Consider the following 12,724-nt stretch of genomic DNA (forward strand, 5'->3'; position numbering starts at 1 on the left):
GCTCTTCTTCACTTTGATTAGTAAATTGAATATTTCAGATGTGGTCAAGATAACTAAGGAATGCATATATACATTTCATATCAATCATATCAAATGTTCCATAATTGGTAAGTTTAATCCTTTTGTAGTGCATGGTGTTGGTCAAAATTGACTTAACTTTTTCTTAATATATACTCTTTAAAACAAGTCTTTTTATAATAGTAGTAAGTTTTTAAATCCTTTTAAACATCCTACTTATATATATTATCTCAATCCAATAAACTAGACGAAATATCAATTAATGAAATAATATAACACAATAGATCATAGCATGGGCAATAATAATTGGACTACAAATATTCAAAACTCTGGAAGGTAGTCCATCTATGAAAATTAATATTGTTTTTATACATATCACACCTGCCATGTGTTTAAATAATTAGATAAACATTTGGGAGCCACTACTAAATATACCTCTTTTATTTTGAATATTTTTATTTTTCCTTATCTGAAAATAAAATGTCATTTTCGTACATTGTTTGCTGATCTTTGTGTTCCTCAGTAAGTAAGCAATCTGTGAAGCAATTTAAATGACAGTGTTTATGGTAGCATTACTATGTTCTAATACAACTTATCATTGGCTAAGAAAATGAGAACAACAGAATGTCAAGCTGTTTCAAAGAAAGCTAAAAGGGCAGCTAGAGATTGAGGATATGCAAACCATTATCAGAATAAATCTCTCAACTGGCTAGTTCAAAAGCTTAGAACATTAATGACAGTGACAGAACCTGCCCCAAATAACTATCAGAATAGTACCTGCTGTATAGATTTAATATACCATATTCTTTTCAGCGACAGCCTTATTGACATCAGCCTTTCCACACATATGCCTACAACTTGAAGAGCATAATTAAAAGCTGGTGGGATTTCATTTGCAGATTGTGCAATTGGGTTGTATTGATCAGCCAATCACAGATAACATCCAATTATTGCGATGATTGCAATCTATTTCTGATTTTCCTTTTCTTATTAAACCTTTTTGTGGCGCACTACCACCAAATACAAGATGGACGCGTTCGTGGTTTCCAAAGCACCGATAGTTTGCTTGCCACTGTGGCTAAAACCCAGTCTTTAGATCTCTCTGTAACTATTATGAAAACATGGTACCAATGAAGGCTTTGTTTTTGTGCATATCGACAAACATGAAGTACACCACAATATTTTTCTAAACCTCATTTTCAGACACCCATAATAAATCTCTCTTCATGATTATTAAGAAGATATTCACAAACAAGCGTTTGTTTGTATGATATCCACATAGATAAACTAGAACACAATCTTTCGAAAAAAATATCATGTAATTATTGTGAACATATTTTCAATGAAGGCATTGATTGTGTGATGCCCACAAACATAAGCTAGATTACAATCTGTTTTAAAAGGTACCCATAAATCTCTTTGTAATTATTATGAAGAAATTATTATGAAGATATTATCAGTAAATGCTCTGTTTGTGTGAAAACCCAAATGCATAAACTAAGAATACAATCATATTTAAAGCTGAATTTAAGGTACCCATTATAGAATATTGTGTTTGGATTGCAATTATCATGTGTGGAAACTTGTTCACTCAACTGTGTGAGTTGGAATCTAGTCAGAAAACAACAAGACAATGGAGATTCTGTGGCCTTCACGTTGATTGTAACAGATTGGTCTGCATTAATACGCATGCGCAGAGTAATAACAAGCCTGCCCAACCAACTAGCATCTCCACCACCATGCCTTCCCCACTACAAAAATACTTTTGGCTGGTCCTGCATTCAATCAGTCCAATGGGCCCTCTCAACTAGAAAACTTTGGCCTAATTTTAGAGTGCTTTTCCCATATTAGGGTCAGTTAGGCCAAATTCTAGAACAATATAACTTTTCTAGTAATACATCTATATTTGAGTTCTATTCGGAGTATACTTGGTTAGAGAATAGGTTTTATTTTGAACTTTTTAATGATATTTAAACTGTGTGGTTTCTCATTGGTTCCATCTAAATAAGTTTTTGTTTCAACTTTTTCTATAAGTTCTAGAAATAAACGACCTTTTTCACCTTAAATTACACCCACTTTTGTTGTTTTCTCACGTTTGTTTGCTTGCATACGTCCCTTAAAATGAGGTGAGATGTTTTAATTTTAATTCCACTAGCATGATGTTTGCCTGAGAGAAGTTTCTAGAACTAACAATTTCTCTTGACCCAGTCTAAAATCTATCACACGGGTACGGTTTAACAACCATGATTATGTCGGACTTTTTGGCTATATAAACGCCATTGTGATTGTGGGAAATGGCAGGCTTTCAAAGAACAAAAGGGCAGTCAACCCGTCGAAAAACAATGGCTAATTACATGTTCTTGTGGGGTTTTTATGTCTTTAGTTTGATTACTGTTGCACAGTCTATAGAAATTGGAAAGGCATGGAAAAGTAGGAAGATTTACGAGGTTGGTCAAAATTTGGTGACCGAATTGCCAGGGCAGCCTAAAGCAGTATTTGATCACTACTCGGGTTATGTGACTGTGAATGAAGAAAATGGCAGAGCTCTCTTTTATTGGTTCTTTGAAGCTGTTACTCTCAAAGAGGAAAGGCCTTTGGTGCTTTGGCTTAATGGAGGTGCTAAACTTTGTGTAATTTTGTAATTAAATACTCCTAATTTGTATGTGTTTTAGTTCACCAATGTAACAATTATACTGATTTTGCAGGTCCAGGTTGTTCATCTGTGGGTTATGGGGCAACACAAGAGATTGGGCCTTTCCTTGTCAATGAAAATGGCACTGAACTTTCTTCCAACATATACTCATGGAACCAAGGTTTATATTTTTAGTTTTTCAGGATAAATTCCAAATTTAAAGCTTTTACTACTTCTCCGGGTGCTAAATGTAACACTGGCCAATCTGAAAGATAACTCACAATTCTATGGTTTGATGATCAGAAGCAAATTTATTGTTTTTGGAGTCTCCTGTGGGAGTGGGGTTTTCCTACTCCAACAAATCATCTGACTACAAGATCTTAGGAGATAACATGACCAGTAAGAATCTCATGTATACTTCATATTTCTAGAATAGTTTATTTTGGAAATTCTTCCCTACTGTCTTAGCTGTCTAGCAGAATTATATTTGCTTCTACAGTCTTATATTCCAGATTCCAATTCTATGTGGGTTCATTGGTTGTGACATCTTTACATCTGTTTCGTGATTTTTTCTGAAAATTTATATTAGTATTTAATGATGTACACTCTAACTGAATTCACCAGCTGAGGATTCATATATGTTCCTGCAAAACTGGTTCGGAATGTACCCACAGTACAAAACACATGAGTTCTACATTGCAGGGGAAAGCTATGCAGGTTTGTGGTCTAACTTATTTTCTATGTACCCTAGCTAAATCAAAATCTGTTGTAAAATAACATATGCAATTGTTCTTGTTTCACCAGGAAAATATGTGCCTGAGCTTGCTGAGCTCATACATGATCGCAATAAAGTATCCTCCACAAACTTTTATATAAATCTGAAGGGTTTCATGGTAAGCAGTGGTATATAATACATTCTGTTTAAATTGGAAAGTTTTTTTACCTGGATGGAAAGATTGATCTATCAGTACTTAATTCAGGTGGGCAATCCAGAGACACATGATGGAAATGACTGGCGAGGTCAAATGGATTATGCTTGGAGCCATGCAGTTGTTTCTGATGAAACCCACAGAATCATTACAGAAAACTGTGATTTTGATTCTGACAATACATGGAGCAATGAAAACTGTACAAATGGAGTAAATGAAGTCTTTTCTCAATATAATGAGATAGACATGTATAGTCTGTATACTCCTAAATGCATTCACAGAAACACTACAAAAGATGCCAAGCGCGGAGGGAACCAGTTAAAATATTCCACTAACAAGGTACAGTTGTATGTCTCAATTCAGTGGTTCAAATGGTTTGGTGTTTTTAACCTGCTATATACAACAAAAAGAATACTTAATTTGCATGATCGTTTTAAATCACTATGTCGCATTGTGTGATATAATTATTTTAATGACAAAAATCATAGTGAAGTTGAAATGATGCAAGCTAAGAATTTTTTTTTTCCACTTATTAATGAATATGTAAAGTTCATTACTAACCTTGTTCACACATGTTTCATTTTCTTATACATTTTTCATTTTCTTATACAGAGGATGAGGAGGATGGCAGGTGGATATGATCCTTGTCTTGATGACTCTGCCCACCTTTATTACAACAGATATGATGTCCAGAAAGCTCTTCATGTCATTACTGGCCTACAGCAGAGAAACTGGAGTATATGCAAGTAAGTTTATTTGATAACATTGGCAATGACATTTTTACCTTAAACTTAAAATCAGAAAATCATTTTCTATTGTTTAGCATTAGTTGAGCTCATTATCTATGAATATAAATAGAATTCTTTTGAAAAACAGCATGGATATCTTCAATGGGTGGACAGACAGCCGATCATCTGTATTGCCAGCCTATCTAAAGCTTATTGAGGCAGGTCTCCGGATATGGGTTTACAGGTATATATATTGTATATACCTCACTCATTCACTCTCTGCATAGTCATTTGTACCAAGTCATATAATAATTTACTCTATTTAAATGTTGGAAGGATATATTATTTTATACAAAGATTAAAAGACATGTAAAATTATATAGATATAAACAAGTCTTTTTAAACAAGTGAATAATTTGATAGATAAAAATAACATTATATAAGTGATGTATTTGACAGTGGGGACACGGATGGGCGGGTGCCAGTACTATCAACAAGATACAGCATAAATGATCTGAAACTTCCCAAAATAGGTCCTTGGCGGCCATGGTATCATCAGGAACAGGTGAGAAATTAACTCATCTACCACGTCCCATTAAAAATATAATTGAATTTCGCTGAAAACATGTAAAGACCGGTTGAAATCATTTGGAAACATTATTGTATAGAATATCAGGAACAACAGCTCTAAATAGTATTGAATGAAGGGTTACTTATAAAAAATCTTTTATTTATTTCTTACCAAACTAACCAAAGTATGGCGAGTACCAGAAATAACAATTGTTTACACCATACTAAGTAAATCTATATTGATTCCAGTCGAATAAGTTCTTTTATGTAATAAAGAAATGATGGAATAAGGAAGATATCAGAAACAATATCTGAAAATCGTATGGTAAAACGAATCCATGTTTACAATGTCAATAAGTAGCTATCTAAACAGCATATTGAATGAATCCATATTTAGTTAACGATTTTCAAGGGATAAAGTAATGAAAGATTTGGTGAAATATCAGAAAATATTCACTTTTAACCTGGTTTGAATAAACTATTTTATTGAATATAGTATTGAGTGATTATAGATAATAATAGAGGTAACAATTATAAACAGCATAATGAATGGACCTGTACTTAGTTTGCTCTAAAATAGCTTTTGAATTCAATAAAGTAATGAAGAATTGAATATCAAAAGTAACAACCCTAAACATAATATTTAATTAACCTATATTGAGTTTACATAGAACATATTTTTGTATTGAACTAAGTAATGACTGATTACTTAAGACAGCACAGATAACAGCTGGAAACAGAATACCAATGAATCCAAATTGAATTCCCTTAGAAAGATAGTTGCATCTAACAACACAAAATTTAACGGAAATAAATTTGTTAGTTTTGTTATAATGATAGACATAAAGTATTATCCAAACAACTACCGAATAAATTGTACATAACCTTTGTCCACAAGTTTAGCTTTCTAAATTAATGTTGATGATATAGTCATTAATGAAGACTATGCGTTTCCAATTACAGGTTGGTGGGTGGATACAAGAATACGAGGGCTTGACGTTTGCCACGTTTAGGGGCGCTGGACATGCAGTGCCACTATTCAAACCAAGCAATGCTTTGGCTTTTTTTAGGTCATTTCTTAAAGGAAAATCTCTGCCAAACCGAAGGCAATAATGACTACCATTCAAACTATTCTCTTAATTTCTCCTAAAAATTCCCTCAGAAATGATACGTTGTGTAAACCCTAAAAGTACGTAGAAATGGAGATAACAAGAGGAAAACTTTAATATTTCAATGTAAATATATAACCGTAACATAATTTCCAAGGCCGGGTCCATCGGAGAATAATTGTGGAAATTGAAACAGTCAAGGGTAGATTATAATATAGGAAGCTGGTGGGTCTATTGTGCTACTACTACTTGCAGCATTGCCATCCATTGCGTCGAATGGTAATTTGAACGTTGAATTCGAATAATAGATGTGACATGGTTAATGTGATTTTGTGTGGTACGACCCATCTAATCAAAAGACTGTGAATCAAGTTTCAAGAACATAAAGTAATAAAAATAGTGAGGAATGACATGTACAAGGTAAGTGGGTTTTCTTGGCTCTTCCAAAATCTTCCATGCCCAGCAAGATGTGATATGCATAATGGTGACCATACCATTTTGTCTTTGGTATAACCAGGAATGGTGGACCTGATATTAGAAAGAGACATATGTCGGTGATTCTGTTCGGATCTGTTTCCACTTGGAGATGTCTTTCAGTTTTGGTGTTAAGATATGGCATGCACTCCAGGCTTCTTGTTGGGGATTCAGTTTGGATCTCTTTCTTGGAGAAGATGTTTTTAAGTTTTGGTTTCAGAAGATGATATATGTACTCTAGCGTTCCCTCGTCAATAGTTTATTAAAATTTTATGTGTTGGTCTCTATATGTTGGATGATATTTTTTTTAATTGATAATTTTTAGGCTTTTAACTTCAATGACAAAAATTTTAATTCTTAAATTTTCATGTTTTAGTTTCTTTATATAATTCGATTTTTATTTTAATCTATATATTTTTTGAATTTTAAATTGGGTTTAGCAATAAATTAAAAGTTGACAACAATTTAATCTACTTTGACACCTACAAAATCTGATGGTTTATTGTCATGTAATTTTAATGGGAAATCCACTCATATTGAGCTTTATTTATTTATTTAATTATTTAAACATGTCATGACTCAAAAAGAAAGTGAATTAAAAAAAATTATAACTAGAATCTACTAAAATTTTGATGAAAATCGTATTATCCAAGAAATTATTCAAATCTTGGAGATCTCTCACAAAGAATGGATATAGTTATAATTAGATCTCTAGAAAACGTCAATATGCTACTAAATGACATTCTTTTGTATGACAATGTGAAGATTCTTGATTCCCCACTATAACTTTCCTTCCTTGCATTCATATCTTATCCAATGAGATTCCTAGATTATCTACAAGAAAAAGTGGATTCTTCTTTATAAAATAGAATAAAGAGTTGAGATTAGTAGAATCATGCAAAGATAAGAAAGATACTCTTGACAATTTAAGGATATACAAAATGATTATCACTCCTAACTTCATTTTTATTATAAAAAAGTAGGCACTCCATATATAATAGATTTAGGTGTTATTCAGTACTCATAGAGCATGATGTGATGAAACTCCTTAGAAAAAATTAACTAGATACATTTAATATAGAAAATTATGAATAAAATAAAATACAATGCATTGAGATGATAAAATCATAATATAGAATATTATGACTTCTCAATGAAAGAAATATAATTTGATTAATGTTGATTGTAATATAACTCATTTACACCCATTATGTAAGACAATCAACTATTCCTACAAGTGTGATATCAATAAATTAGAAAAGGGGACAACTTACAAATTATATAAATCCAATCATTTTATTAGGTTTACCTTTAAAAAAGAGTAAATACTCCATGATATTATTACGATTTTAGATCCTTAGCCCTTTAAAGTATTTACCCTTAGAGACTGAAATGGGGAAATTATTGTTACAATTGCATTATATGCTAATAACCAAAGGATTTATTTAACATGCCTTTATGGAGATGTTGTGATTGTTGGTAAATGATAAAATTAAGGGTTAAGAGAAAAAAAATACCATGTATCTGTACCATCTTAAATTTGATGAACTTGGATATAAAACCTTTTAGCTCCTCTTTCATGTGTTTTCATTTCATATTTCCATGTTTAGCACACAATTGACATCTTCTCCCTTCTTTCTCATAGGCAAAACTGAGGTAGGACCTATTCAATCCTCCTTGATTTCCCTTCATTCTTCACACAATCACTTAATCAAGACCTAATTTTAAGTTTTCTCCCTTTCTAGGAATTTAAAACCCTAGATTGGATCTTTAGATGATATTCCAAGACACACATTTCTTCCCTAACCTCTATTAGCTTGAACATTGGATAGGGAGACCCTGAAGGTCAAGCTTCTGGATTAGGTCAACCTAGGTTGATCTGGTCTAGACTAGGTGGACCTAGGTCGATCTAGTCCAGACTAGGTGGACCTAGGCTAATCTAGTCATGTTGCTTCCATTTATTTAGGACATGGAGTTGTTTAACACTCCTGTTAAAATAGCGCTTGTGTTGTTGGCCCTGATGGTGTAATTTCACAATCATTTTGTATGTAAAGGGATCCAATCCCTCATTTTCACAAGAGAACATGACAAGAAAGACTTGGAGAGAAAGGAGCAAGCAAGCATTGACAACTCAATATGACTTTAAAAAATTGCAAGGTGGAAACAAAGGCAAGCTTTTTATTCATCATTGGAAAGGAGACTATTATTCTTCAATCAAGCATTTAAATGTAAATTTATAAAAACATGGAGTTGCAAAGGGATCTTGAAGATGGTTAGAGTACTTTAGCCTAAAGGGCTTGTTATGATTTCTACATCATACTTAACATCTACTTCTTTGTACCTCCATACATTTACATGCATACATAGATACTTTCATGCTAGGATTTCACTCACTAAGTAGATTATTAGCGTCTTTGCATTCTACATCTACAAGTCTAGGATTACACATATACATGCATACACATACTCACATGACATTTTTTCTAACAACTATTCATGGTGGGGGAAATTACCAAAGAAGGTGTTTGAGTAAGGAAAACCCCTTTATAACCACCCACAAATATAAAATTGTTATAGATTTGGTGTTGGGAGCAAAAAGGATTACAAATTTGGAACTTGTAGTTCACAAGCTTTCTATAGTCGTGAAGTTCAGAGTCATGGACTATGTCAACTTGGTTGTAGGATGTCCTTCCTATTTGACCTAGTCCTTCAATCTTAGATTTCTAGGAGATTTCTACATTAGGTTCCTTTGATCATTTTATTTTGAGGTCTATAGTAAAAATTTTAGAAGTAGTTCAGATCTATGTATTGTTGAACCACATTACATCTTGCACTAGACATTCTAGTTAAGTACATCATCTCTTATTTTCCCTTTTAGCATACATTTACTTTTAGATCTATATTGGCCTATTTGCATGTATTTCAGATTTATACTTATCATATCTATTGTTTACATTGCATGTAAGAGAACTTGCTAGCATACTTCCTTGACAAGTTTCTAGATTTTGTATTAGCATCCCTTCTCCTATTTGGGATCTTGTTAATCAAATTTAGGGCTTATTGAGAGTTATGATTGGAAGCCGCTCTATCTCTTCTATTGAATTTCTTAGGGTGAATGTATTTAACTTGCCTAGTCTAGTTTGCATTGTTTGTCATTGGTGTTATTTCTCCCCTAAACAATATCTAGATTATATAATGTAGATTGGCCATGACTATTTTTGTCAAGAGCCTTCTTCAAATAATAAAAAATGAAAAAATAAATGGATCGTAGAGAAGGAAGTAGCTCAAACTTGTAGATGATTGAATCAATTAGACAAATTAGTATTCCGACATGTTTTACCCAAATATGATGTTAGAAATTAAACTTAAATATGCATAAGTAATTAGTAAATTTAATTGCAACAATAAGCATCTCAAATGTAAACTCATAACACAATATTTCATTAACTATGCAAAACCTAGCAAATGGAAAACCCTAGGTGGGATAATATCCACAAAATGATCCACTTATCAAAAGTACCTTATGAAAGGTTTTGAAACTATTAGGAGTATGTTTCATATGTATAGTATATATGTCCTTGATAGAGGACTAGACCCTTTTAGAGGTTTCAACCCTGTTAGGTTTTGTATCAAAAAATTATGAGCTTACTTATGTGGATTCAAATGGAGCTTGCATATGAAGGTTTTTTCTCTTAGTATCTCCTAGTGGATTCTGATGCCTCTTGGTGGTTTGTAGAGTGGAGGTCATTATTTCTTAGTGCATTATGCATGGCCCAACTCTTAAAATGCTTTGATTTGTGATCATGGGTCTTATGACCATGCGCTTCTCTATCGATTTCCTCCTTCAGAGTAGATTTTATCCTTGGAGGATTGGGTGTGACTTTGTCCATCTATGATTTTGACCTATATTGTGTTCCACTATGGTTGTGTATTTCCTTTCCTTTTTCCTCTCTAGAATGAGTAGGTTGGCGTGGTTATATGACTAGGAAATTTAATATTGGATAAGTGGTTAAATGGTTGGTGGTTTTGTGAATTCTCCCTAACCAATTCTAGGATAATTTAGTGCAAAAGTTTAGAGAGGCTCCCTTTAGAGTCCTAACACTCAATGGTTTTATCTCCCTAAGCTTGGAGATTCAAGATGTTATCTCAGTCATGTTGCTCTGTTGTAGTTGACTTGAGGCTTGAGACTCAATTTAGATAGAAGTTAGGTTTAGTGTTCTTGACAGGTTGCTAGAGGGACATGGCATCCTTGGACACATAAATTATAATCTTTTGACTTGATGTGAAGTTAATTATAACATTTTGTCCTTTAATAAAATTCTTTGGAACCTTACCAAAAGGTGATGCCTTATCTTGTTGGTTAAATAACCCTAGGTTCCAATGATAGTTGAGGTTTTGATACCATAGAACTAAGTTCCTCCTATGCTTGTTGGTTAGCTATTGAGACTATCATTTGGGAGAATATAATTTTGGTTGAGAATCATCATCATTTGGATTATGAGGGTGAGCTTTCTTAGATTCAATAATTCCCATGTATTGCATGGTAGTGTTCTTAGGTGTTTTGGGATGGTTCTTCCCTATTACTCCAATTCTATTTGTAATTTCTTAGTGTTTTGACCTTGGTTAGTGGTCACATGGTATGTTCATGTTGTATTTGGATGCCTACAAAAAGGTAGAGTGGTAGGTTCCTTTCCTTATGGTGAAGCAAGGAAGGATGGAGAAAACTAGGGCCAATGGCACAACCAGCTGTCCAAACCAGCCTACAAAAGTTAACATAGCATAAATCTAACACATAGAATAAACAACCAAAGGAGGAAGAGCAAACACTTTCATTGATTCTTCAAATATTAAACATACATGCCTAGTTGTAAGGCCTTCTAGGTTACGGCCAAATACAAAATACATTCAAATCTAAGATCCAACTTTAAATTTGTACTTTCTAGTTCTACTCTCCAATCCTCTCTAGAAACCATCCTAGCTCTAAGCCTAAATACTCTATTTATACTAGCCAAAATGACTTATAGATCATTCTAGAACATAGAGAAGCCAAAAGTTGGTTCTAAAAAAATATTAAATGAAAATAAACCTAGCATTAAATTCTTGAAGAGCCACAAGTCAGCCTGCATTAGCAATTAAATGTCTAGAAATTGATGTCCAACCAAAATCATGCTATCTCCTAGCTCTGATTGAATTAAAACTCACGCCTCAAACTATGGGTACTATTTTAGGTCCTCTACAATTCCTTAAGTTCACAAAGGGTAATTCACCAAGGAAAAGTGGCCATCCAACCTAAAAGTCAAGCACAAAAATTTATCGCCCAAAATTGCCAAAAAATTGATACTTTGGGATAATTTCCATATCTCCCAACTTATAAGGAGTTAGAACTTGTGCCTTGGACCATAGATAAAATTATGGACCCTCTTTAGTCCTTGAATTGCAAAACCTCTAATTCATTATGTAAAATTGGTTACATGGTCTGTAAGAGGAACTCAAAAACTAGAAGACATAGTTTCAACAGAACACAGGTTCAACAACAAGATAAAAACTGAAAACATGCAGGATAGTAGTGCAACCCAGGATACTCCTCTATTAGATAGCCAAGGTTGAAAGAAATGATTCTCATAAATCATTGAGATGTCACAACCTAAGCTAAATCCAAATCTAATTGCAAAATTCATGAAGCATCTTCCATAGGTTTGTTCTTCCACGTCACCCGACATTAATAATAATCTTTTTCTCTTGTGCTCTTACTAATTCTCTAATATAATATCTATTCAACTTCTTCAATATTCTTCTTAGGATAGTCCTCTAATATAATAACTTCATCATCTGACTCATCATACTTGTATAAAGAAATAACATTGAAAATAGGAGATATATCCATGTCGTCAGGTAACTCAATTTTGTAAGCATTTCCACTATCAAAATTCTTCAAGATCTTACAATTCCAAAATTCTTCATATTTGGCTTACTATATGTTTTAACTAGAAATATTCCTTTCTTCAAATGAACCATCACCTCATCACCAATTTGAAAATCATGATGTCTTCTAGACTGATCAGAATTCTCCTTATAGATCTAATTACTTTGTTCTATCCTCAACTTCTCTTCCTTATGTAAATATTTCATAAAATCAACAAATTCTTCTATGACACTTCTGTTTCCTTCACCAACAATATCTCTCAAATCTAATACTCCTCTAGGCTTCATTCTATTAACAATCTCAAAAAGTGTCTTCCCTATACTCCTATTCATAAAATTATT

At 33.0% G+C, this 12,724-nt stretch overlaps 1 protein-coding gene across 2 annotated transcripts; it reads left to right on the forward strand.

Annotated features, from left to right (window-relative positions):
* The first annotated feature begins 2,194 nt into the window (after nt 1–2,194).
* LOC149546422 (serine carboxypeptidase-like 31) lies at nt 2,195–6,747 on the forward strand. 2 transcript variants are annotated; one of them, XM_089791194.1, is made up of 10 exons: nt 2,195–2,634; nt 2,724–2,831; nt 2,954–3,049; nt 3,275–3,367; nt 3,455–3,543; nt 3,631–3,918; nt 4,192–4,325; nt 4,456–4,551; nt 4,767–4,872; nt 6,504–6,747. In XM_089791194.1, exons 1-10 carry the CDS (start codon nt 2,313–2,315, stop codon nt 6,516–6,518), a joined length of 1,347 nt encoding a protein of 448 aa, XP_089647320.1. In that variant the 5' UTR covers nt 2,195–2,312; the 3' UTR covers nt 6,519–6,747. The 2 variants fall into 2 exon arrangements, with proteins under 2 accessions (XP_089647320.1, XP_089647319.1); XM_089791193.1 differs by having other exon boundaries at nt 2,196–2,634; nt 5,841–6,747.
* Nucleotides 6,748–12,724: the final 5,977 nt, after the last annotated feature.

This window comes from Cupressus sempervirens, chromosome 7 (genome assembly GCF_028749045.1).
Source record: "Cupressus sempervirens isolate cs-2001-9-10 chromosome 7, ASM2874904v1, whole genome shotgun sequence".
Classification (NCBI taxonomy): Eukaryota; Viridiplantae; Streptophyta; class Pinopsida; order Cupressales; family Cupressaceae; genus Cupressus; species Cupressus sempervirens.

What these genes read in the sequence shown, in the direction of transcription:
- LOC149546422 (XM_089791193.1), top strand. Translation starts at nt 2,313, where the DNA reads ATGGCAGGCTTTCAAAGAACAAAAGGGCAGTCAACCCGTCGAAAAACA. An exon ending in AGAAACTGGAGTATATGCAA is followed by an intron (nt 4,326 to 4,455) that starts GTAAGTTTATTT and finishes TTTGAAAAACAG; the next exon opens with CATGGATATCTTCAATGGGT. An exon ending in CTCCGGATATGGGTTTACAG is followed by an intron (nt 4,552 to 4,766) that starts GTATATATATTG and finishes TGTATTTGACAG; the next exon opens with TGGGGACACGGATGGGCGGG.